Source organism: Alternaria ventricosa (assembly GCF_023758065.1).
Source record: "Alternaria ventricosa strain BMP 2768 chromosome Unknown scaffold_10, whole genome shotgun sequence".
Taxonomy (NCBI): Eukaryota; Fungi; Ascomycota; class Dothideomycetes; order Pleosporales; family Pleosporaceae; genus Alternaria; species Alternaria ventricosa.
Window position 1 is genome coordinate 1,056,516 of NW_026055690.1, and position 24,121 is coordinate 1,080,636.

General features: G+C 51.9%; 9 protein-coding genes across 9 annotated transcripts; 6 read left to right on the plus strand and 3 right to left on the minus strand.

Moving 5' to 3' along the window:
• Positions 1 to 261: 261 nt before the first annotated feature.
• J4E93_006435 (uncharacterized protein) lies at positions 262 to 2,296 on the minus strand (the record flags this gene model as incomplete). Its single annotated transcript, XM_049344348.1, has 2 exons — positions 262 to 1,299; positions 1,352 to 2,296. 2 exons carry the CDS (start codon positions 2,294 to 2,296, stop codon positions 262 to 264), a joined length of 1,983 nt encoding a protein of 660 aa, XP_049198783.1.
• Positions 2,297 to 2,949: 653 nt separating this feature from the next.
• Positions 2,950 to 3,673, plus strand: J4E93_006436 (uncharacterized protein; the record flags this gene model as incomplete). The annotated part of the gene is made up of 2 exons (XM_049344349.1): positions 2,950 to 3,585; positions 3,641 to 3,673. 2 exons carry the CDS (start codon positions 2,950 to 2,952, stop codon positions 3,671 to 3,673), a joined length of 669 nt encoding a protein of 222 aa, XP_049198784.1.
• A 241-nt stretch (positions 3,674 to 3,914) lies between these two features.
• Positions 3,915 to 4,657, plus strand: J4E93_006437 (uncharacterized protein; the record flags this gene model as incomplete). Its single annotated transcript, XM_049344350.1, has 2 exons — positions 3,915 to 4,548; positions 4,602 to 4,657. 2 exons carry the CDS (start codon positions 3,915 to 3,917, stop codon positions 4,655 to 4,657), a joined length of 690 nt encoding a protein of 229 aa, XP_049198785.1.
• Positions 4,658 to 5,670: 1,013 nt separating this feature from the next.
• Positions 5,671 to 6,506, plus strand: J4E93_006438 (uncharacterized protein; the record flags this gene model as incomplete). Its single annotated transcript, XM_049344351.1, has 2 exons — positions 5,671 to 5,931; positions 5,982 to 6,506. 2 exons carry the CDS (start codon positions 5,671 to 5,673, stop codon positions 6,504 to 6,506), a joined length of 786 nt encoding a protein of 261 aa, XP_049198786.1.
• Positions 6,507 to 6,718: 212 nt separating this feature from the next.
• J4E93_006439 (uncharacterized protein) lies at positions 6,719 to 7,659 on the minus strand (the record flags this gene model as incomplete). Its single annotated transcript, XM_049344352.1, has 2 exons — positions 6,719 to 6,781; positions 7,000 to 7,659. The coding sequence occupies 2 exons, from the start codon at positions 7,657 to 7,659 to the stop codon at positions 6,719 to 6,721; spliced, it is 723 nt and encodes a 240-aa protein (XP_049198787.1).
• A 1,557-nt stretch (positions 7,660 to 9,216) lies between these two features.
• On the plus strand, positions 9,217 to 11,577 carry J4E93_006440 (uncharacterized protein; the record flags this gene model as incomplete). The annotated part of the gene is made up of 1 exon (XM_049344353.1): positions 9,217 to 11,577. One exon carries the CDS (start codon positions 9,217 to 9,219, stop codon positions 11,575 to 11,577), a length of 2,361 nt encoding a protein of 786 aa, XP_049198788.1.
• A 2,749-nt stretch (positions 11,578 to 14,326) lies between these two features.
• On the plus strand, positions 14,327 to 15,547 carry J4E93_006441 (uncharacterized protein; the record flags this gene model as incomplete). Its single annotated transcript, XM_049344354.1, has 2 exons — positions 14,327 to 14,331; positions 14,353 to 15,547. 2 exons carry the CDS (start codon positions 14,327 to 14,329, stop codon positions 15,545 to 15,547), a joined length of 1,200 nt encoding a protein of 399 aa, XP_049198789.1.
• An 859-nt stretch (positions 15,548 to 16,406) lies between these two features.
• J4E93_006442 (uncharacterized protein) lies at positions 16,407 to 17,557 on the plus strand (the record flags this gene model as incomplete). The annotated part of the gene is made up of 2 exons (XM_049344355.1): positions 16,407 to 16,412; positions 16,604 to 17,557. The coding sequence occupies 2 exons, from the start codon at positions 16,407 to 16,409 to the stop codon at positions 17,555 to 17,557; spliced, it is 960 nt and encodes a 319-aa protein (XP_049198790.1).
• A 2,980-nt stretch (positions 17,558 to 20,537) lies between these two features.
• Positions 20,538 to 23,243, minus strand: J4E93_006443 (uncharacterized protein; the record flags this gene model as incomplete). The annotated part of the gene is made up of 1 exon (XM_049344356.1): positions 20,538 to 23,243. One exon carries the CDS (start codon positions 23,241 to 23,243, stop codon positions 20,538 to 20,540), a length of 2,706 nt encoding a protein of 901 aa, XP_049198791.1.
• Positions 23,244 to 24,121: the final 878 nt, after the last annotated feature.

The following is a 24,121-nucleotide window of genomic DNA, read 5'->3' on the forward strand; positions in this document are numbered from 1 at the left end:
TATTTGTTGACCAGCCTCGGCTTGGGAGTTTGCAGCAGTTGCGATCCAGCATGTAAGAACCTGCGCTTGACTGATCCCTCGTAGTTGACGCGGCTTACTCATCACTGTGATGAAGGGGTGAAGCAATCATTTGCGCTGCTTTGTCGAACACATGTTAAGGTGATCGGGTGCGATATGTGCAGTACTTTCGGCCAATCCTCTCAGTCACTAAGGTCTGAAAACTCTAGTGATTGGCGTCCTCGAACATCGACGCTTCCAAAATTAAGCTCTTATCTCCCACATTCTGATATGTCCAGCTTCGTTGGCGACTGCCAGCTGTGCGAGGCTACCTTCTCTCTCCTCCTCTTCGCTCGGCCTTCCCCATGCGACTGCTGTGATTCTGCCAAGCGGTGTCTTCTCGGTAGGCCAATTCTTGAACACTGTAGCCGATGGAAGGTGCACCAGCCTCATCGCGTTATTTTTCCACTGACTCGCCATGGCAAGTACTTGACCGTCCGCGGTGAATGTGAGATGCGAAATCGGCGTCGTCAGGTTCTGCAGGTCGCGTACCGGCTTCGGTGCCTTAGGGATGCCGCCGTTCGAATCGTCTTTAGCGCCCTTGACTGAAGGGTCGTTCTCGCTCCATGCTCGCCGGTCGTAGACGTTGACAACGCCACTTGAGCTGCCAATGGCCACCCATCGATCGCCACCTATCCAGCTTTCACGTCCGCTTTTACCACCAAGGGCAATGACTGTAGTACCAACAGCACCCTCGTCGTTCCACCGTCCTATGACGCCTCCTTCAACGCTCCACTCCGTTATCTCTCCATTCTTGCCCGCAATACTCATACCAGTGCCGTCACCCCACCATGCGAAGTCAGCAACACCACCTCTTGACTCGACGCGCACCTGTGTCGCCCACTGCAGTGTCCTTGCATCCAGAATGTTGATCACACCGCCACCCTTTCTCGAGGAACCCCGAAGAGCCATGTGTTTGCCGTTCGGTGAGAGGGAGAAATTCTCCATTGTCCGTTGTTCGTGCTGGTGACCGTATACACGCGACACCTTCTCCACTCGGCCAGTCGCAATGTTCCAGACGTGGAAGTAGCGTCGTCGCGCGCTGAGGAAGATGCGCGAGTCCGAAGGTGAAGGATGGAACGCGGTTGTGACGAGAGGAGTCTTTTTGATGTGCAGAGATGTGAGGAGAGGGTTCGGGTTCGGCGGGTTAGGATTGACGTGGTGAAGGTATAGTGTTGAGCTAGGACCGGAGGAGAGGAGCAGCGGGTACGCGGGATGGAAGGAGAGGGAGGTGATGGCAGACTAGAGCATCAGTCAGTAAGAGGGTCATTCCCGATAGCATCGCGGTACTCACCGGGCCAGCCTTAGCGACGTCTTTCAGTCGCTGGATGTCGATGGTGCCTGCTTGCACCTTCCTCCGCTTGGCCACGCTTCGTGAGGTTTGTGACAGGATATCCGCATCCTTGAGTAGCCTAGCCAGTGGCTGCGTGGACAGGCCCTCTTCGTCCACGTCCATGTCGCTCGCAGACTCATCGCCACTCTCGTCGTCATCCATGTCCCGTCGGCGCTTCTTGTTGGCCTTGCCTGTCGCATGTATCGCCCACTTTGGCGTAGGGTATAGCCTCTGGTACTGCTTCCGTAATCGCCGCGCATATTCCTTGCCGTTGACCATGTCGTCATCTGCCGTCTCTCGCAGCTTCCTCAGTTGCGGCACCGAGGCCAAACTGACTACGAGCCTCTCGTCGTCGCTGTCTTCCCAGGCGGGCTTGCCATCGTCCTCGTCTGATTCTTCTGCCTTTGCAGCAACGGATCCCGCAGGCGCAGCGACTGGGCCAGCATCGAAGAAGAAGAGGTCCTGGTCTGCCACAGCGTCGAGGTCGGCCTCTTCTGCTCCCGATTCGTCCGATGAGTCGCCGTATGCGTTTGCGGTCGGGTCGAGCGAGAAGTTCTCCAGACCCTGACGGAAGCCCTCAGAGTCGCCAAAGATCATGCGCTCCAGCTCTTCTTCCTCAGCATCCTTCGGCAAGACAGGCTTTTCCTGCTTCTTCTCCGTCTGGATGTCTATTCTCTCTTCATCGCTTTCTTCGTCCCGGGCTTCATTGTCTCCAACTTCCTCCTCGGAGCCGAACCCTTCAAAATCATCGTCTTGTGGTTCCTTCACCGGCTGCAGTGCGCCTGCATTTGCATCGTCGTCTGAGCCCGCAAGTTCGGACTGGAATCGCGCAGGATCTTTCGCCTTCTCGAGTGCGTAGCGCTGGTGACCACCGGACTTGTGTGGGATCGTCTTCGCGGGCGCCATTGTGGTTTTCGTGAATGTGCAATGAGAGCTGCCGACGCGCGATCGCAAAACTGAGGGAGAAATTGTTGCAGGGATGACCCTGGTACGCGGTAGAGTTAGGCGAGCCTCCGCAGTCAGCATCTCGCAACCCACCACTCGCAGTACTCAGCATGTGACACAACAACACCATAGCAATATGTCTAAACTCAACATAAGACAGCGTGAGTGAATAGTGAAGAATCATACATCTTGGAAAATGGTACACTAAAAAGACGTTCCGCCGCAAACGGGTAATTAAGCCCTGAATGATGCCCTGTTCCCCCGCAGGAAACAACCTCCGCTGCATCACCTGGGCATCCATTGATGGCCACGTGACAAGGCCACCGCGTCAGCTCTTTTGCGTGCAGGATGTAGAATGACAGGTACATCATTTTTCTGGGTAAGAAGAATCATATCCCATCTCCAACTCCTTTCGCTTCGGACTTCTATTGGTCGACTACTCCGATTCCGACAGGCATGCCGGGCACGCCAAACGCGGAAGGTATGACTCTGCCCTAGGCAGATATGTAGGTACATAAGTCCACGTCGTGTTCTGAAGTGACTCTCATCACCATCCTCACGTCTCACGGTCGAGTAGTGTCTTTCGTCTCCTACAGAGTCTTCCAACCATCAACATGCCAGACCCGAACCTCACAGTCTCGCTTCTCAAGCCCGAAGAAGCAGAGCAATACATGCGCATACGTCACGAAGTCTTCCGCCCAACCGTCAACAAGATCCTCTACGCCCGCGGCGAGCCATCCCAGGAAACCCTCGACAAAGTGACAGAAGACATCCGCGATGGCATAACCAACAAGGGCATACTCTACGTCAAGTGCGTCGACACCTCGACCGGCGAGATGATCGCAGGCGCACGCTGGCGCTACGTGAAGCCCAAAGAAGAAGGCGCAAAAGAGCGTACCTGGGAAGAAGTCGACGCCGGTCTCACCGTCCCACCACCATACGAAGAGAGTGACCCGGATATGTTCGCGGAACTCTTCAAATTGTTCAACTCGAACAAGCGGGAGATTCTGGGGAGGAGACCATACTATGTGTTAGACACACTGGTTACACTGCCGCAACATGGAAGGAGGGGAGCGGGGAGTATGCTAGTGCGATGGGGTTGCGAGAAGGCGGATGAGGCTGGTGTTGAGGCGTTCATTGAAGCGAGTCCCATGGGTGCGCCCATGTATGCGAGACATGGGTTCCAGCCTGTGAAGACGGTGGAATTGGATTTGAGGAGGTGGAGTGGAGAGGACAAGATGGATTTCATCGTGAGTTTATGGATGTGCTTGGGATTGTTGCGAAATGTGACTAACGTTGTGGTAGCTTATGCTGCGTCCTGCAAAGCAGCAAACATAATGATTTGAATCATGCTAGTCGCAAGTATCTTACTGCTTAACATGAAAAGGGTGCAGACGGTGGATTCAAAACATTGTGACTATTGGTTGCCAGTTTCGCTCGTTTCACTCCTTCCTGTTTATCAATACACTGAACGTGAATACCACTATAACACGAAGCTTTCGATGTAGCTACTAGCATCAGTCTACAACCTATCAAACCACTTCAAAACCCGCCATTCTTCAGCATCACTTCAGTTGCAATGGCATCAACTCAGCCAATCTACGGCATCACAGCCGCACTAAAAACTTACAAAACAGAAGACGTCGACTCGCCCGACCCAGAAGACGAATGCTACGTATGCATGCGTCCCTTCAACGCCGTCGACAACAAAGACGACCCAAACGAGTTCCCATGCAAGGCCGTAAAACTCCTACCCTGCGGCCACCTCATCGGCAGCGAGTGTCTAAAGATCACGACTCTGAAGCTCAACATGACGACCTGCTCTCTCTGCTCGGCCCCTCTCGCTGTAACATACGGAAGCCCGATGAACTACATCATGTGCCATCTCTTGTCGAATTGCTACACCCAAGCACTGCTCGACCACGCACTGCTCGTTGGATCTGTACTAGCAAGCCCGCAAGTCGCCAACATACCCCTGCTAGGACGGTTACACACAGCAAATGACGAAGAGAAGATGGCTATACTTTCGTATGCCTTCTTCGCACGAGAACTGACATGGACAGACGGATTCTCTTTCTGGCTGTACTACATGAAGCTGGTGTTCGTGTCTTTGTTGGGGTTGACCTTGCTTTTCTTCTCGATAGGGCTTCTCATCGGGCTGGATGACTTCTATGGCGCTCCCATTGAGATGGCATTCCTCTCCGCTCTGATAGGTACGGATTGCAGGGCTCATCTGTCCAAGACCGCAATGCGTATGGTCGTCCAGGCTCTATGCATCGCGATCGACATGAGTGGGCAGGTCGCTATGAGACGACACCCTGAGCATCTGGAAAAGCTCGTGCTCATGAGGGCGGCCGCGTGGCTTAGGGAGGCTATGGTAATCTTCGATTGGGACGCTTGTCTCGTTATTGGCAGAGGCTTGCTCCTGACGAAGACGTTGGAGTTTGTCGTAATGACTGGTGTCGTCATGATGCTTGTTTCGTATGGGTTGAGGCGAGGAGGGAAGATGTTCAGGTGTGCCTGGGGGTTGTTGCTGGCGGCGGTGATTTTCTATTTGACGAATGGGCTTCGCATGATTTCCATCGGCAGACTGACGATTTCCATCGGCGAATTTCCGCAGGCGTAGTTGAGGTAGTCGCGATGACGTCGCAATGGTATCTAAACGCGGCGATGTCTTTCGCTGTCAAGACTGACCTTCTGACACTCACGGTCCCGCTGGAACTACTGAAGTTGTATCAGCGAGAAGATATAACACATATCTTTGTACTCAAATTGTGTGACTTCATTCTCAGCCCTAAAAGCCCTTCAGCCTTCAAGCGAGTGGCTGTCTTAAGACCACTACTTTGCCCCAATTGACGGCCGGTCTTTACTTTAATAGGTCTGTGGAAACTACAATAGCCTGAACTCACAACACGTGCATGCGCGTCATCGACGCGGGTGCGCACATCGCCGCGCTCTCCATCCCTGCAAAGCTTACTAGAGGCGGGCTGATCTCTTCAGCGCCACATGTTTGCCTGAGACATGTTATCTTCACGCTCACCACTACCATCGCAGATCAATGCGTCGAAAGTGATCGCTGCCTGCTCTCCGCAGGCGTTCTGATTATCGCCGTGGTAACGACATCGGTTCAAGGCGTGAAGCTGGGATGAGACCGGCTGCGCGAGCCACTCCCCACCCGCTCTAGGCGACAGTAACCAGCCGTATCAAACAATCTGCGATCAACAATACCTTTCCATGTGAGCTCGTAGCTCTCGTGACGCCCATGGTCACACATCGCCCTCTGTCAATACCCGTGTTGATCTACAACCATTCCGACCCTAGACCACATCAAAGCCATGGATCTCCCAACTGGACCAACCACCATCCGCAAGATCGTCCCCAAGACGCCGCAGGTCAAAGCATCTCAGGTCTTCGATAAGGAAAATCGAGCTCCTCCAACACCATCCAAGCCCAAGACCAAAGAAACCAAGCTTGCACTCAATGACGAAACCTCAGACTTCACCATCATCTGCGAAGGCCAGCATTTCATCACCCATAAGAGCATCCTGGAAGCCTCATCACCGTACTTTGCGCGCATGTTCCGCTTCAACGGTAGCGTGAGTATCATCGACTACATTGACATCCATTCCATGCTAAACCACTGCAGGAGAACAACGACAAAGAAGTAGAAATCCCCGACGTCGACACGGTTACCATGAAACACATCCTAGACTACATGTACACATCAACCTACCAGTTCCCCAGCGGCGAGACCGTCCACCCCACAGCTTACTGCAACCGCAGCACCTACGCCCTCCTGCACGGTCCCCCGACCGCCCCCCAGATCTTCAAGCGCAAATGCCCATGTGCCGGCAAGACGCTATCGGCTTCCCACCTCCTTCTGCACGTACGCATTTATACGGTTGCCGACTACTTCGACATGCACGACCTCAAAGCCTTCGCACGCCAGGGCGTCATGGATGTTCTGCATGTGTACTGGCAGTATGAGGGTCTTGACTTGGCCGATGCGCTGGAGGAGGCGTTCACGTCTACGCTGGATGATGACAAGGGGATTAGGGATGTGCTTGTTGATGCGATGAAGATGCATCCAGGACTGGTGGTTGATGAGGGGGATGTGGAGGAGTGGTTGGAGGATCATCCTGAGGTTAAAGCGAGGGTTAACTGGGACTGAAGAGAGGGTCGTGATGCCCGACTGAGGTTACTAGATCGCGCGGGTGTTGAGGCAAGAGAAGGAACGGACTGCTAGTGAGTGTGCAGCAGTGTCTAGTAGAGTGGCATTGCTTGGTAGTCCCGAAGAACTTATGCCGGCACCATCTTTAGAATCGGTCGAATTGACCTCCAATAACGAGCCTGCAACGATAGGCTACACCAAATGTAAGCTACTCATGAAGCCCGATACCCCGCTGACGTAGCGTTACGTCCGACGTTCAAGACTAAGTGGGATACCTATCAACACGTCAGCGCACGTAGCAGCAACACTTCTAACCCACCAACTTACCAGTACCATTCATCCCACACCCATCAACAAAACACGCACTCGCCGTATGGATATATCTAATCTTCCCCCGTTCAACCCGAAACATATGACTATCCGGCGCCCCCTCGGTATTCCTCGTACGATCCAGCCCCGTAAACCCCATAAAGATATCCACAACACCCATCACCTCATCAATAACGTACTTGCGATTCGTCATGGGGACATGTTCCGGTAACCCGCCAATATCACACGTATTCGCCGAGAGATTACCACGACCGGTATACGCGCCACCTTCGAGACGCGCGTAGGGCGTACCGAACGGGACGTGGACGGAGACGTCGTTGCAGCGGTCGGCGTAGGCTTCGCCGGCTGCTTTGATGGTCTCGCGGGTGTCGCGGGTGGATTCTGGGATGGGGCTCCAGGTCTCTTGGTTGTTCCAGTAGGAGGTGCCGGTCGCGTTGAACGCCCAGTCGCCTGCGTCGGTCACGATGCTGTCGATGAGGTTTACGTTGCCTGAGGTGTCTAGGGTCATTTGCGTGTGTATGACGTATGGGTGTTTGGGGTCGGTTACGATGAGCTCGGTCATTGTCTTGCATTGTGTGGTATCGAGGATGGAACGGTGGGCGTCAATGATTAGACCGAAGGCTGGCACGCCGTTGAGGAGTGAGGCGGTTTGGTTGTTTTCGAAGTATTTCATGGTGTAAGCGATGTTTTCGAAACGGTCGTGTTGGCCGGTTGCCATTAGGTCCACGTAGGAGTCTGCTGTGTTTTGGAGATATTCGCGGGTGCAGTCGAAAGCCACCACCGAGGTGGCCGTTGTGGCTAGGGCAAAGATGAGAAGAGCCATATGGTTGTAATGGTTGAGTTTTGGCCACAGCGAGAGTCCTTTAGCTCTTTAAACCACCTGGAGACCAGTATCGTCGCAGGTGCAGGAGTTCTCGCGAAATAGATGCCCACGTTCCTGGATTGCATGAGCGAATGGTAGCGATGCATGTGCTCCTAGTACTTTGGGGTTACAGAGTCTCGGTCTCGGATATTGATGAAGAGTGTGGGGCACTCCGGCATTGGACATTCATCTTTCAGTACCGCGCAACCCCACACAACTGCTGATAGGATGTGGTGGATTTGGATGCGATGCGCCAAAACATGCTCTAGAAACTTCCAAATGGCGTTGCGGCGAGCTTGCCTACAGGTCGACAAGCTGAGTTATGGTGCTTCCACCTTCAAAGCTCCTGCTTCCTGACATCTGGTAGATGATAGCAATTCCTCAACCGGCAGGCAACCCAGGAAGCCTCGCAGACATTCTTGCAATGCTCTTCATCCCAGTCGTCCAGGTAGTCCCACAATGTGTTCATCGATGCAGCCTGTGTAACGTCAGTACACGGTCATCTCGATGCGGCCATTAGCAGGTACATACTATCTCTTGTGGTGACGGCTTGCGAGAGACGTCGTTGGTGTCGATTTCGGAATCGTCTTGCACTGACTGCAGCGAGCTGTGCTGTTGGTCTTCCGCTAGAATCGCGAACGCGTAATAAACACTGTAAACAAGTAGAGAAGAGAGAAAGAGTACGAGTAGAATATGCGCGACTCGGAAGAGCAGCTTCATCGCAGGTTGCGCGGCGGTCGCGGCTCAGTCAGGCTGCTGTGGATTGTTCCTGGTGGGATCTCACAAATCACGGGATGGTTGGGCGAGCGCGCTAGCGCGCTTTTCGCTCAGGCCCTGCCACGCGTCTTCACAGTACTTCCTTCTTTCACCTTCCCAACACTTTCATCGCAAATAACAAACACCCAGCAAGCGTATCACGAAACAACTTGTTATCCATACGAATACCGCCAGACTGTAGCCATGATCGCGTCCACGCTTCCAACGTCGCCACACGCGCGTTCCGCTTCGACGCGTTCGGCATCGGCTACATCTCCAAAGTCACTACCTAGTAATCTTCCTATACATGATCGGAGTTGGTATACTGATCTGCGGAGCTGACTGCGCATATTTGAGAGAAGGCTGACACAAGAATAAATGCATTCTTCTCTCTGATTCGGAACTCTGCTAACAATGCGACAATGGAAACAGATCCGGTAATAAGTATCCTTCACTTTATAGAGCGAGTGAAAGTGGCTCTATACCGACCATGGTTTTCAACCGGACGTGTTTTCACTCGACACTCGACAGGCGCCGAAGCAGAGCACGAACCAATCGAGCCTTCACAACTGTTCCTGCTGGGAACTTCTCTGTCTATATAATGTACCGCTCTCTTGGTCTTATATCAACTACAGCCATTCTGCAACTCTCAACGGCCGTTCAACCTTCAACACTTTCATACGTCAAGCGCAGTACGCTTTCCTATCTTTCTAATATTGAGCTATCGGCCTCACAAATAGCTCAGTCAAAACATTTTCAATAATGAGCGATGATAGCTGGGACGACGATGACCGCCGCCATGACTCTCGCCGGAAGACGAAAGATCGAAGAGTGAAGAATGAAAAGAACTTCCTCGAGACGTTGATGGACTCATCAATCGAGAACAGCATGAACAAGCCACTGTTCCAAGCTATCAAGGTCTGGATCGATTGCAACATAGGTATAGATCTCACCTACCTGGTTTGGGCTATTGCTTTATGCATTCCCGCTCGCACATACGGCAAGGCAACATACGACTGGCTCAGTTCGAACCTCACAAACTCACTTGAGCTTGACAGTAGCGATGCGCTGGTCACCGACCTCTTGATGTGGATCAGCAAGCAACCGTCCAACCAGCTGTTCGCCTGGCTTCCGACTTTCGAGCATCTGGAGTGGAAAGATTTGTCGCATGAACAAAAAACCGCCAACAATGATGAGAGCAACTCTCACCATCTCATAGCTTCTGCTGGCTACACTCCTTTCTTCCACGAAGGCGTACCATTCCTGCTGTACAAACCGGATGGCCGAAACTACAACAACAAACTCACGTTACGCTGCATGTGGGGCAGTAAAAAGCCCATCGAAGCCTTGCTGAAAGCCGTTCATAAGACTGTCAGCGGCCAGATGACGTCCCTGAATGTCCTTTACGTCTCTGCCCATCGCAATGTAAACCATACTTCGAGGAAACGTAGTCTTGAGACCATTGACATGAACCCACTCAAGAAACAAGAGCTTCTGACTGATCTCCAGGTGTTCTTTGCCGATGGGACGGAGGACTATTACTACCAGAATGGAACGCCATACCGGAGAGGTTACTTATTCTATGGTCCGGCTGGCACAGGCAAGACCAGCTTGTCTACCGCAATTGCGAGTCATTACAATTTGCCGCTTTGCGTCATCGACCTTGCAGGCATGGACGACACCATTTTGCAGAACGATGTGAAGAATCTGCCCGCTCGCTGCGTCATCCTCTTCGAAGACATTGACGCTGCGGGCATTGTCCGTGAACGCACCATGGCGCTGCCGCCTTTGGAAGAACAAGAAGATAGTGACGAAGATGAGGGGGAGGAGGAGGAGGAGGAGAGTAGTTCAGAGTCCATCAGCTCATGGAATGCAAGGCCAAAGAAGAAGAAGCGTAGGAATGTGGATTCTAGAAAGAAAAAGTTACCGCCTCCGCCGCCTCCCCCGTCGAGGACAAAAGTCACTCTAAGTGGTTTGCTGAACACTCTAGATGGACCTGGATCGCGAGAAGGCCACATCGTCATCTTGACAACAAACGCTCCCGATTCATTAGACGAAGCTTTGTATCGCCCAGGACGTGTAGACACCCAAGTGTACCTCGGTTTCGCTGATGACATCACTGCTGGCATCACATTCACACGCATATTTGGCAGCGACAAGCTGGTAACTGTGCCACGGAAAGAGCTCAATCGCATGGGCCGCCGCTTTGGGCGTATGGTACCATCCGACTTCTTCACTCCCGCTGAGATACAGAAATTTTGCATGAACAGACGTGGTCAGCCACAAAAGGCACTCAATGAATTTCCCCAGTTCATCGACGAAAAGCGGACAGGAAAGACGAACTTCCAGTACGACATCCACCGGCGTGCCCCGCAACCCACGTTTCAGAAGAAGGAAGATGTACGTGACGACGACTCCAGCGGTGAGGGTCAGGACACTCCCAGCAGTACTGATGAGTCTGCCGAAGACGTCAAACAACTGAACCCTGGATCGTCCCATGCATCAGCAACAAAGTCGCCCTCTGCAGCACGGCGAAGGAAGTACGTGATAGAGCAGCTGCACATAACTCATAGTAGTCACAGGTATGAAGACGACGCTTTGGCATACGGCGACTATCATCCGAGACGAGGTCAACAAGTTTGGGAGGACCGTCTAGCCGACAGTGTTGCCCATGCGTGCCAGGAGCTCAAGGGCTTTTTTACTGAATCACGGCATCCGTCGCACGTACACAGGCTGCGTGCAAACCGGATTGAAGAGATGAATATGCCCAATCTTGACCCACGCGTGACCGCGCCGTCACCACTCACTCAATCCAACCTTGATGCAATGTCGCTTGACGAACCTCCAGCGGCATCGCCATCTCCGATCGACTTAAGAGACTCATCTGTGTACTACACGCCTCTATCGGTTGGCGAACAGATTGAGAAGATTTTTCAGCATCACCGCCGGCCCAGTCATTCAGATGTAGATGGTCGTCGTAATGCCTACCCGCATCACGGGCTCCTAACGGGAGTAGCCGAAGGTAATGCCTGGGAGGATGAAGTGTCACCGGCGCCTAATACCGTTTCACTTCGTAATTTAGACCCGCAGCCGCTGGAGGATCTCGAGCAGCGCTGGAACTGAGGAACTGAGATCACAATGCTGCGCATTGGAGCCCAAATGTTGTGGAGTTGCAAGCAGCGGGGCAAGGCCACGTCGGCATGTACATGTAGGGTTAGAAGGCTCGGTGTTATTACCCAATACTAAATTTTATGACTGAAGTGCGCAAGTTTTCATTGCACGAAGAAGTGAAGAAGCAAACTGAGAGTAGCAACATAAGGCTATACGTACCTCTCGAGGAGTTGCGGCATGCGCGAACGTGGATTGGAGCGAACTGGCCTTGTCAAGGGAGAATCCTCAAGCGAAGCGGCACTTGCTTCGATGGATAACACGATCTGCTGATAAGATGAAATCACATCACGCCGATCGTGCTGGGCTCCACAGTGTTTGTTCGCTTTGTGGGATAGTCTTGGTCGTTGGCGAAGAGAGTTCTCGTATTGCGCCGCACCAACTCCACCCAACCGTTGATGCACGGCACTCTTACTTTGCAGCCCGATGCCCCGACGGCTAGACCGTGATGAATATCCTGCATCGAAGCGACGGCAACGATAGTACCCGTTATGATGTGCAGAGATGTACCGGCCTTGGGGGCCACTTGTCAACAGTTGGGCAGGAACGGTGACCGGAAATATTCGACGTTTTGGGCCGCGCAACCCCTTGTCGCTTGACAAGACGACTGCAACATTCTGAGAATGCTTCTCAATAGCCTACGTGAAGTGCTTCGAGCGCAAATTGATAACATGGCCGCGATAGTTGTTGAGATCGTGGTTAGATAGGCAAGTATGCTATCCAATGTATTTCCTTGGGCCACGTGATATCGCGTTCGGAAACGCCATGATTGGACCGGAGGGATGACCCGTATCAACAGCACTACTCCTGCGCCAGCACTATTTGGTACAGGACATCCGGCAAAGACAAGCTCATGCGAGTCACTTCCTCCAGGATCATCCCGCGCGACAATGCATCAATCTTGAACCATCACTCTTCTTCGATCTTTTTCATGACATCATCCATAGTAGCGGCAGATAGCAACGGACAACGACATGTCCCGAAGGTGAGTAGCAGCGGCTTGGCGGTGAGGGTAAAGACTGTATTCATTCTTGTTCGTGGGATGCTGAAAGTCACAGTCGAGAGCTGCCGGGCTCTTGACTAGGTCAATAAGAAATGAGCTAACCCATTCTCCGGTTCGAGGGCTGGCTTCACTGTTTCAGCAGTGAGACTCACCCGGGCTCGACCGCATGGACTGGGTAGACTAGGAGCTGTCGGGTTTTGAATCTCGGGTAGATTCTCGTCAAGTAGTCAAAGTCGTTGTCTTTAAGGGTGGGGTTCGTATCGAAAGCGGATATCCACTCGTTTGAAGAACCCCCGGAGCTATACCAAGCTTAAACATCTTTGGTACGCAGAAGAGAACAACTTCCGTTGATCTGAGATCACGACATGATAATTGGCGTATCCACTTCATGGAAGGATGTTTCCTGACTGATCAAATGTCCAAGGCCCGAGCGGCTCGCTTTCTTCGATTCTAATGCAGTTCTCCAGTCGAGGCTCTTAGTACTAGGTTTGGTGAGCAGTAAAGCTACCCCAGTCAGTCTATAAGCAGGTTTCTTGCCGAGGTGGTTCGTGTTATTTGCGCAACTGCCAGTGTGGGCCACGATTTGACTGGACTGACATAACACAAGCTGATCAACGGAGCGTATGCAGCATAATCCCTTTGGAGGACGATTCCGACATCTAGGCAAACCTTTTGACTGTAGATGGCTATCTTGCGCAAGGGATGTGGGCGGATTGTGTATCGCAACCCTGCAGCACTGCGAGACGGGCATCTCATCCGCGGATCATGAACGCAACCCCCACAGACCAAGAGATATACATCAACAATGGCATGAGCTTTGTCTTTGCTGCAGTCCTCCTTGACTGTTGTAAGACGCTGCCGACGACCAGGTCAGGAATGCAAGGCCCTTTAAGGTAGATAAGACTGCGCGTATCGGGAGAGTTGCAAACACTACCAATGTCGTAGTTATCTCGTGTTACCGTAGCGAGATGTCAAACGTAAGGTGAGGTTGGTGATTAAGCGAGGCCCATATGGTCGGAGATCGAAGCTGGGAGAGCCTTCTTTTTCTGCACAGGCTAAGCCCAAAGCGTCGCTAGCTCACCCCACCACAGGATTCAGACGAGAGAAGCAAGGAGATTTACACCGAAACCAATGAACGACTCTCATCTTTTCGCTTACTTGCCAGTTTCGGACCTTCTCGTCCGCTGCCCAACATCTCTGGACCCTGCGCTGTCGCGATTCTAGAATCCGTTCATGCACAGATGAGAGCCGCCACCAGTAGCTTCACCTAGCTCGCATCAGAACCGTGGAATCATACCTTTACTACACGTTTGACACTTAAAGCCACAACTTCGCCACTCATCTGCTTACCGGCACTTTCGCCTGCCCTTTACTTTTTGGCGGCATTGACGCCGGCAGCGCCATCCAAAAGCTACAATGGGACTGCTCGATCTTCCACCAGAGATTCTTGACCTGATCATTGACCGTACCGCACCTGATGGTCTTGAAAGCTTCGTGCTCTCATGTAAGACTGTGTACGGACGCGCTGCGTCCCAGATCCGACAGCACAATGACTTACGGAAGACCTGGAGCCATACGACTAACATGAGCCGGAGCCGTCGCGGTGACACGCTGGCTATCCTGCACGACATCTCGCGCGACCCGATTATTGCTGAGTATATCGAAACTCTTTCCCTCTGGGACCGACGGCAAGACAATGCGATGCCGTATGAGGCCACCCCGCACAGTTTCCGCGAAGATGAGCAGGAGATGGAACATATAAAAGCTTTGCTGCGGCGCGCCGAATATTACGCCGATGCTGACGAGGAAGAGTGGTGGGGTCGCATTCTGGAAGAAGACCGAGCAGGTGACCAGTGGAACATGGACAAGTTGTATGCGACCGTCGCTTTGTTGAGTCTTCTACCCAACCTTAAGACGCTGCAATTACCTGATAGGTGGCATGAGGTCAGAGAGGGTGAGAGCGCCGAAGCTCTCGTTTCTCATGTGCAGTCGCTCGTCGCCATGTCTAATGCAAATGGGCACCGACAAAAGCCCCTGGCCCGGCTCGAGACTTTGTTGCCGTTCGTGGAGGAAGGCTATGACGTCAGAGTTGGCCTGCAGTGTCTTGCGCCCTTTATGACACTTAACAGTATCCGGAACATCTACGCTGTCAGCTGCGTGGCGGTCGACGAGGACTGGGGCGGCGTTCCTTTCAATTGGCTTAGCCCAAATGTCAAATCTCCATTGACTCGCGTCGAATTTGCCTATTGTTGCATGGACGCTACCGGTCTTTCGGCTTTTCTTGCAAATACCCCAGCTCTTGAGGTCTTTAAGTACTCACACCAAACGAAATGGGATGGTCTCGAACACGACTGGAATGCGGGCGAAATGCTCGAGACTCTAGCAAATTACAATAGCGATACTATTGTTGAACTCGCCATCACCATTGACGAGCTGCATGGCGAGGTCGTGAATGGCCTTTCCTCGTATTTGCGATTTACAAAATTGCAGAAGCTGGAGGTTGATGTCGAATGCTTCTGTGGACCGCCTCTGGAGAGCGGACAGCGACAGGGCCGTGATCCGCATGTCCCAGCTGGAGCGAGGGCATGGAGGCACATCGACATCCCTTGCATGGGTGACATGCTTCCGGAGAGTATGAGAGAGTTGCACGTCAACACAAACTTCCCAGAGCCATCTGAAGAGGCGCTCAGGGCTCTGTTCAAGAACATCGTGGTGCGACGTAAAGACAAGCTCATCAACTTACATACGGCGATCATACGACAGTACGGGTCATCCAGTGCGGGCAAGATTGCCGAGAGCCATGATGTCATTTTGGAAGTATTCGGCGCCGATGGTGACAACCTACTCCCAAGGTCCATGATGCCACTGTGGAAGAGAGAATTCAACAGTCGCGTCGGCGGCATCGTATTCACAAATAGCTAGAGGAAGGACCTGACATCAACTGGAAGATCGCAACCTTCCAGGTGCACTGGTAGGCTGGTTTCTGAATCAGAAGACGCGGGTTTCGACAAGTGCGGTGTTGGTGTAGAACGCGATGCTGGGAGCGACCTCGGGAGGCGCTTGTGTGTAGGCAGTGGTGATTCTGGGAAGTGCCAGAGGTTATGGCTGGCTATTGCCGATTCAGAATTCTTTGTACATGTATCAACAAGAAGTCAGTTAATCCGGAAAGCAATGAGAATGTAAGAACGACCTTCCAGTGATCGCGAATGTTGTGATGCCCCTGCATAGTCAGCATGATAGCGCGAGTCACGATTGCGTCATACCAGCGCCCTCAGACCAGCCACCTCGCGCATTAACAAAATCATCGCATATAAATCACAGACTCAAATTCTAACGACGATGGACCGCGCAATCAACTACGACCCTGCAAACACTCTCGACGCCATGGTACTTCTGGAGCGCATGCTTGTATTAACGTGATCGCGATTGCGATAGGCGAGCAACAGCTAGCACGACTAATTCAGCACATCAGATGCAAGACGGAAGCTCATAGCCATCCGTGACGCGAGATGTGTCTCTTCACCCGACCGGAACAGACCAGTATTGCATGTAGCCCATCCAGAACTTTGAGCGCCACTCCAACGGCACGGGCCTTGGTCTCGTTGTGCTTCCAGAGCATGTGCGCATTGAATTTAAGAGGTCAACCAAGGTACGGTTCACCTTGACTCACGGAACATTACCTAGACCCCCACACAAAGATATTCGTCCGTCAAAACCACCGACATTCGCATTCGATATCAACTCTTCATCTCAACTTCATCTCAACCGGTTGACTGCGAGAATGAAGGTACCACTCGAAATACTCCAATGTATCTTGGAGCTAGCTTGCGCTTCCTACACCCGCGCCGAATTTTGGCAGTTGAGACTGACTAGCTGTACGCTGCTCAACCCCAGTCAATCTTCTCCTGTAACTAACATCCAATAGATCTATTCAACGAGGAAGTGCGTTCACGATTCATCACAGACGACGTTTTCAAGTCACTACAAAATTATCTCATCGATGTCCATCGGAAACGTCTCTGGGGTGCCGTCCCAGCTGGTCTTCGCTATGCATACCTCCAACATCGCGTTTTGAAGCAAGGTGCCAAGCGCAGTTTGTTCGCACACCTTTTCATCCCTGTGTATGAGTCTCAGCTCAACAAGCTGGAGATATCGGAAAGAGACCGCGCGGCTAGACATGAGAAGTTGAACCGGTGGACCAGCTATTGCATGCACGAGTACTGGGAGGAGACCTGGTTAGTCGCGTACTGGTCCTCTACAGCGCCAGCCAAGGTATTGCCATACTACGATAACTACAACATCAACGACCGCCCCGAGAAGCGCATCGAGAATGATCGCAAGTTTCTGGAAATACTTTGCGCTATCGACGCGGACGACAGAGGTGCGGTGCTCGAAGCATTCGCCGGCTTCCACAGCGGAGTGGACGATTTGAATTACTGCTTCGGTACCACGATCCTCGCTTTTGCAGCCAAACATGGAAGCCATGAGATGCTTACACTGCTGCTCCGTTCAGTCAGACGCTTGACTTACAAACAGTTGTACAAGTACTTGTATATCGCCATCACAGAGGCCAGAAACCCGCATGCTATCATCGACGTCTTCCTCAACCACCTTGCCCAGCACTTCAAAGATGCAAAGGGCAACGCCTTCACAAGCATAGACGTAGCAAGGCGCCTGCTCACCCAAAATCTCCTCCTCGCAGCCTTGGCAAGATGGGATCTGTTAGTAGTCGAGGCCATATGCAAATGGATGGACAGCGTTCCAAACTTTCACGGCAAACTCGAAATGTTCAAAGCGATCTTCGCCCGAGCTCTTCCCGATCAGACTCTATGCGCGTTGCTCCCCATGCTTGTAACCCTGGCAACAAGGAATGAGAAGATACCAGGACTCTTGGCCATGAGCCCCACGCACCACTTTGGTGCATCATACTAACAGCGTCTCCGAAGTAAGTTCACGGAGATTTGTGATCATCGCCTTTGGAGGAGTTCATCTCACCCTACCCCACCACGCAAAAGTGGAGGAATAGTTTATGCATACCCCGGTTGTTCCGATGATGCCGTCGACCGCTTTTCTATAGACAACAGGCACATCAAATCGTCAAACTCATTGTTCCTGATCGTGGCGAATGGGCGGCTGGATTCGGTTGAGAGGCTATTGTGGGTAGGTGCGGATGCGGAATATGAAAAAGACGGAGAGAGGTTGCTGTACGCGCCATGGAATGTCGGAAGAAAGAATGAGGCTGCGCAGCTTATGTATGCGTATGGCTGGAGACATAGGAACCGTAAGTGGGTGAGGTTTACACACGGTCCAGGCTCCGAACATCGTGTCGCCGGCCATGATTTCATGCGAGAGACCATCACGGTTGTGAATAATTCGCCACAACGTGATGCGGGGTTCAGACATCGCGCATATCGTTTGTACCGAGCGAGTCGCGAGTGGCTCGTCGTCTAGGGGTCGTCGCGGTACCATAGCTTGTTTGAGAGGGGTTCGTCGTGTAGGTATAATTAGCGCTCGTCTCCTCGGCGTCACTGCCGTAGTGAGGGCAAAAAGAGGCTAAATGATATCCGCCAGTACGAGGACAGCGTTTCTGTGGTGCGAAGAGCTGGTTTTGGTACGGTCGATGAGGTGATACCGTTCAGAAAGGACATAGGACAGTAGTTAGGAGTCTGCCGGTGCTCTATAGACTACATCACTATCAGAATCAAAGTTAGCAAAACCTTAACGCAAGGTAGGCGTCTAGCTTGTTGGCTTCGATCATTTTCTCAGGGTAGATGTCTAGTCTTTCTCTTGTATAGTGTGATGTTTTCAGCGAAAGATCCTTATTCATCGCGTTGCTCTTCTTGTGTATGCACAAACGGAATGCTATGTTAACAGTTCCCAAGATCGTGCGATCCGCGCACGCGTTTCCGAAAAGATAGCCAGGGGCGGACATCTGACCATTGATGTACCCTGCATCAAGCGCTCCACTAATGTCAGTACCATAGCTCAGCCCCTACTTGTATACTCACCGACAAGGAGGCGTTTTTGCCAGCAGGATGATTGTCGCCATGGACGTAGCCTGCATGCCATTTCGGGGCTCAAAGCGGGGTAAAGTCCTCAGCTGGAAGTGCTACCACTTTCTTAAGCATGTTGATGTGCGCGGAATCTTCAGCCTTGCCACTCGGATACGCAGGGGGATGCGCCCAAGCGCTATTAAAGATCGTCTGGAGAGCCATCATCGAGAGACATGTTATTTTGTTCGAGGAGAAAGTTTTTGAGCCGTCGATGCTGGATCGCGGACTATGGTGTTGTGCTTGCGCGCTATTCGAGAGATCAGTGTGAGTCTCAGCCTTGTCGGCGTGGGCTTACCCGCCAAGGACGCCCGCAGCTGAACTTTTACAAGAGGATAAGAGGCTGCAGTATGCCACGCTGACTCTAATCTTCCAGAATCGCAACACCTCTCAGCCTTGTGCACCATTCTTTCCAGATCACTACCGAAGCTCACGAGAGTTCGCCATGAATTACACCAATGCTGAGTGTTCAATAAATGTCCCAGGACTCTGGCACAACGGCGACTGCTCTTTACTCTGTCGGCCGACGAAGTGGTACGACATCTTCATCTTTTTCGTGGGAAACTATCTCGCGCATGTTGCCACGGTGGTTTCTCCGCCAGGCGTCAACACTATCAAACGAACCCTCAATCTTCTGGGTGCACTGTTACTTCCTTTCTTTGGTCTCGGCCTTGGTATCGAAGCTATCTTAAGTTGGGGGATATTTGCTCCAACCCCATTGGAGACAGCTGCACGATCTGGTGCGCTATTGATGGTCGTTCGGAAAACCACACCCGACAAAGATGCGCAGGAATCTTTACGAACCCTACCAATGAACAGTGCAGTTGCTCAGAATGAGGGACAGGAGGGGTGTGCGGGTCTTGAACAAAACACAGTTTCAACTCCACAGGAACACTCATACTCATACCGTCCGTGGATGACTGCAAGAATTCACGGCTGCTTTTGGTTACCTGAGAACTTCGGGCTCGAATGTGTTCCATATGACGCAAAATTTGAAATCGACGAAGAGGAAATTTTACCGAAGCGCAAAGCCAACAAAGAAACGTCAAAATGGTACGACTTCCTTTTCGGATTCAGCAAAAGGGAAAAAACCGCAAACGATGTCACCTATAGTTACAATTGGGCCAAAGCCATCGTAGAAATCGTCCAAATTGTTTTCGGCGTCTACACGATGTACAGAACAAGAGGCAACCAGACTGAGCGATTTGGTTATGCAGCTTACGGATTCACCGTAACACAATACGCCCTCATGAGCATTGTCAATCTTGCAGGGAATCTGATACGACCAGATTGAACATTTATGTACATCGTTGGGTCGAGTGTATCAGACGAGTTACAAAAGACTTATCCCTCGACAATAGACACAATCGGACGACTGAGAGAAACCAGCAATGAGGTCGCGACAGGTGAAGGTAGACGTCGAGTTCTAGAGCGCCCATGGGGTCTATATGTGCTTAAACTTGCCGTCCTTTACCTAGGAGTTGGGATACATATATCAATTATTGGCCTCATGACAAAGTTCAACAAGGGTCAAAGCACGCACGCACAACGAGCTTGGACTATGGCTTGGCTCAGTGTTGGCGCAGGGTATGGATTTACAATTAACTTGATGAGAAAGACTGATTTCGATGCCACACGAGATGTACCTGGACCGACCTCAAAAGGAAGCAGATTATTTTATGGGGTCCACGCACTGGCGATCTTAATGTTAGGTACACCTACTATAGGGGGTTTCGTAGTTGTTGCACAGATGATAAGCCAGTATGGAGTGTGTTCAAAGATACTGGATGCCGATGTTTAATAGAATAGCGAATAACCCCCGATCAAATTAATGACATCCACCGTTAGCATCATACACTACTTCACTTCTTGTTCCCGCCCTTTCCCTTCTTCTTCCCCTTGCCCTCGCCCTTGGCACCACTCTTCGCGCCACCCTTACCTTGACTACCACCACCCATCAACTCCTTCTCGAATTCCTCAAATACCCCCACAACATCCTCTTTCCCGGCCTCTCTCGCCAGGTCTTCAGCAGTCTTCCCGTCGGCATCTACCACGGCGATATTCGCTCCTTTGTCCAGAAGCAAGCGGACGATCTCGTCATGACCAAGCATAGCAGCGATAGCCAGCGCAGTCTTGCCCTGCCGACCTTTGTTCTTGTGGCATGCGCTAACCGTACAGTTGATATCGTTCTTAATCTCTTCGTCGTTCAAGTTGTCCAGAAGGGTCTCCATGGTCGCTGTTTCGCCGAGCTCGGCAGCGACATGGAGAGCGGTCATACCGAAGTGCTCGTAGCGCATGCGCGCACCTCGTGCTAGCATATCGTTCAGGTAGGTCAGTTCAACCTCCTTGCCGGCCTTGTGCAGCATGAGATTGAGCGCAACGCCTTCCTCGATCGTGCCGTGATTGAAATCGAAATTTTGGAGCGCGGCGAAAAGCTTTAGGGTGTGAATGCTCGGGTACTTGACGGCGACTTGTAACGGCAAGTATCCGGTGTCATCCCGTGCGTCTATTGTATGCTCATTCAGAAGCAATGCTGACATCGAGGGGATCTTGTTCATGAGCACACTGTTCAAAGCCGGGCGAAGGCAGATTTGCCTGCTCTTGATCATGTGTTGTATGATCCTATTATTCAGAACTTCCTCGAGCATGCGTGGCTCTTGTTGGGAGACTGTGCATTCGATGATGTGTTGTGCTTTTGCCTGTATGTTGATGATAGTCAACATTGGTTTCAGCAAGCGGTGATCACCAGCGTCAATGATGAATTCTACCTCTGTTGTATCATCGCGTGGGAAGAAGCCGGCCGGTGACTTTCGGTTCAAGAAATTGATTGTTTGCGTGAGCAGCTCTTGGTCTCCGGTGTAGGATGCGTGCCGTAACATCATTTCAGCATCTCTCTTCTCTAGTGTCTTGACCCGTTCATCGTGAACTTCGAAGATTGACTTTTCTAGCTCTGCATTGGACGTTGTCGCAAACGTACAATGGAAGTCCGTGGTCGGCTTCCGGCTGGCAATAAGTATCTTTGCTATGTCGGTGTGATTGTGCAGAATGGCAACATCGAGTGGCTCCAGTTGTTGGGCGTCTTCAGTCGTAATGTAGTTCGCAATCAGAGATGGCGGGCCAGCTGCGCGCAAAAGCTCTGAGAGACCGAACATCGCGAAGAGATGGAGCGGTGTGGTGTTGTGTTTCTCAAGGTCGAAATACTGTGAAATGTCGTAACTCCAGGTCATGAACATGATCCACCACTTCTCTATGGTGTCGGAGTCAGGATTGAAGGTCCCCAAAATCAGATTCATGAGGTCTGCCGAGGTGTCCAAAGAGAGCTTGACATGGTCAGCCCAGTGGCTCACAGCATATTTTAGCCCCGCGGAGATCTGCGACGTCCAGACAGACTGGTCATCGCCTTCTAGGTTTTCCATGCTGATGCCAGGCAGATCAGCGCTGATCATGTTTAGATAATGCCGAGCAAGCTTTCCGTGGACGGTCGCGTTATCGTTGGACAGGGAGTTTGCTAGCCATAGTTCTGAATGTATAAATTCGAGGCAGTCAGTGTCAACTGGTTCCGGGATCGGAAAGGACTTGAGAAGTGCCAGGATGTGAGATTGTTCACCCTCGGGAAAAATGGCGACAAACTGTTCGACAGTTGGCGGATAGACATGCGCAGCAAGAATTTGCTTTAGTTCGTCAAACTTATCTTCATCTTTGACACTGAGATTACGAAGTTGGTCTGGTAGCGGATCCGAATGGTTTATAGGCACTGCTGAAGCGGCTTTGGTACGGTTCAGGTCGATGGTAGCATATTTTTCGTCACCAAGGGAAGCGCGAGCGGTGACAAGGACCTTGAAACTGGGTTTCGTCTGCGGACAGCCTTCGTATGGAAGTGGGCGATTTAGCAGCTCAAGAAGGAGAGTTCTGCTCTCTTTGTCGCATTCGTCTAAGCCATCTAGTACACAGTATGTCAAGCCTGCATCATCTTGCTTCGCAGCGCGTCGTAGGTAGGCCCACATAAGTCTTGCCTGACTGAGATTAGCAGGCATGCAAAAGCTATCCTCGAAAAGATACTTGTGGAAATCATTCATCATGTCAGGTCGCTGTTGGAGAAGCTGATACATCCAGCCCTTCAACACTGCACAGGCAGTGCTGCGTTTGGGGTCAGAACGATGGCAGAAGAAGTAGAGAACCTGCGGCTTGACGTGACCTCTTGATGACTGGTGATCGAGAAGTTGACCGACAACGAACAAAGCTGCCGACGTCCTGTTGGCTTTGGGCCCTTCAGCTTCGAAGATCTGGAGTCTTAGCTGACTCTGATTAGGTGAAAGCCACTGGGTGAAGTTTGGGTCTTCTTTCATCCATTCGTAGTTGAAGTCGTGCCCCAGAGCGGCTTTGGAACGATCCAAGTAGCGAGATGAGTCGAAAGGTTTGAGTATGTTTGCGGTCATCTCTATTGAAATCGGCTTGGGCTGAAGCATGTAGGGACTGTTGAGACGTAAGCAGTCCTTGGGTATGAAATCCGGCTCCTCGACAGCGACCTCTGAGTCCACGCGTACTGACGGCACATCTTGTGGTGGCATAGCGATCACAAGGTAGTTTCTCACTAACTATCGGCCCCCAAGAGTAAGGGCAGACGAATACATATACGCTACATCTTACTGTTTGGGTGCGAGTCATCTCGTATAGCAGTTGCGCTTTGCCATGCGCACGCGTTCCTGACAATGGCGTGTGCAGGTGGGCAGCAAACACCAAATCCCATGAGATGTCGTCAACTCCTATAGTCAATGAAGGTAACACAATGATTCCTGCGGTGTCGACCCATCTCGCGCTAGGTTGATGTATGGTGTTGGGTGAAGCACAGAGTGTTGTGGTAGTCGCGATCACACCAGAACCCGGGCAGGAAGGTCCGCGGAAGTCTCACGTGACGGCGCGACAAGCGATTTGTGGCTTCGGCGCGCAAAGCCGTCGCAATTGGCCGGGAATCATCTGCGCAAAGCAGGATCTGACGCAGGGTAATCCAATCGAATAAGGGAAAGATGCGAGGAAGAAACAAGTATGGGCGGGCAGAGTTGGTCAACTGGGAGGAGCAAGGTTCCAGGTACGAGGTTGAGATGAGGTCAAATTGGGCATTCAGGCGTTGCGCCTCCCGCGGAGCGTTGCGGATGGCTTTTGGCGGCATCGCGATGCTGAACAGGAAAGGCGATGCATTGCGACAACATTGGTCAGTTAAAGAGCCATGCGGAGAGATCGGCCGAATATTGAGTGTCGTGATGTCGCGCGGTGCGGGCGGTGGTGTTGAGGTTCAGCCTCCTATTATTGGGCCCCAGCCCCCATAACAAGATGAATAATTGCATCATGGCGTCGTAGTCAACCAGCGCACTACTGTGTCAAATCCCCAAGCGCGCCCTGCTTTTCCCACTTCTCTTTACCTGGGACGGATTCTCGGCAACCTTCAATT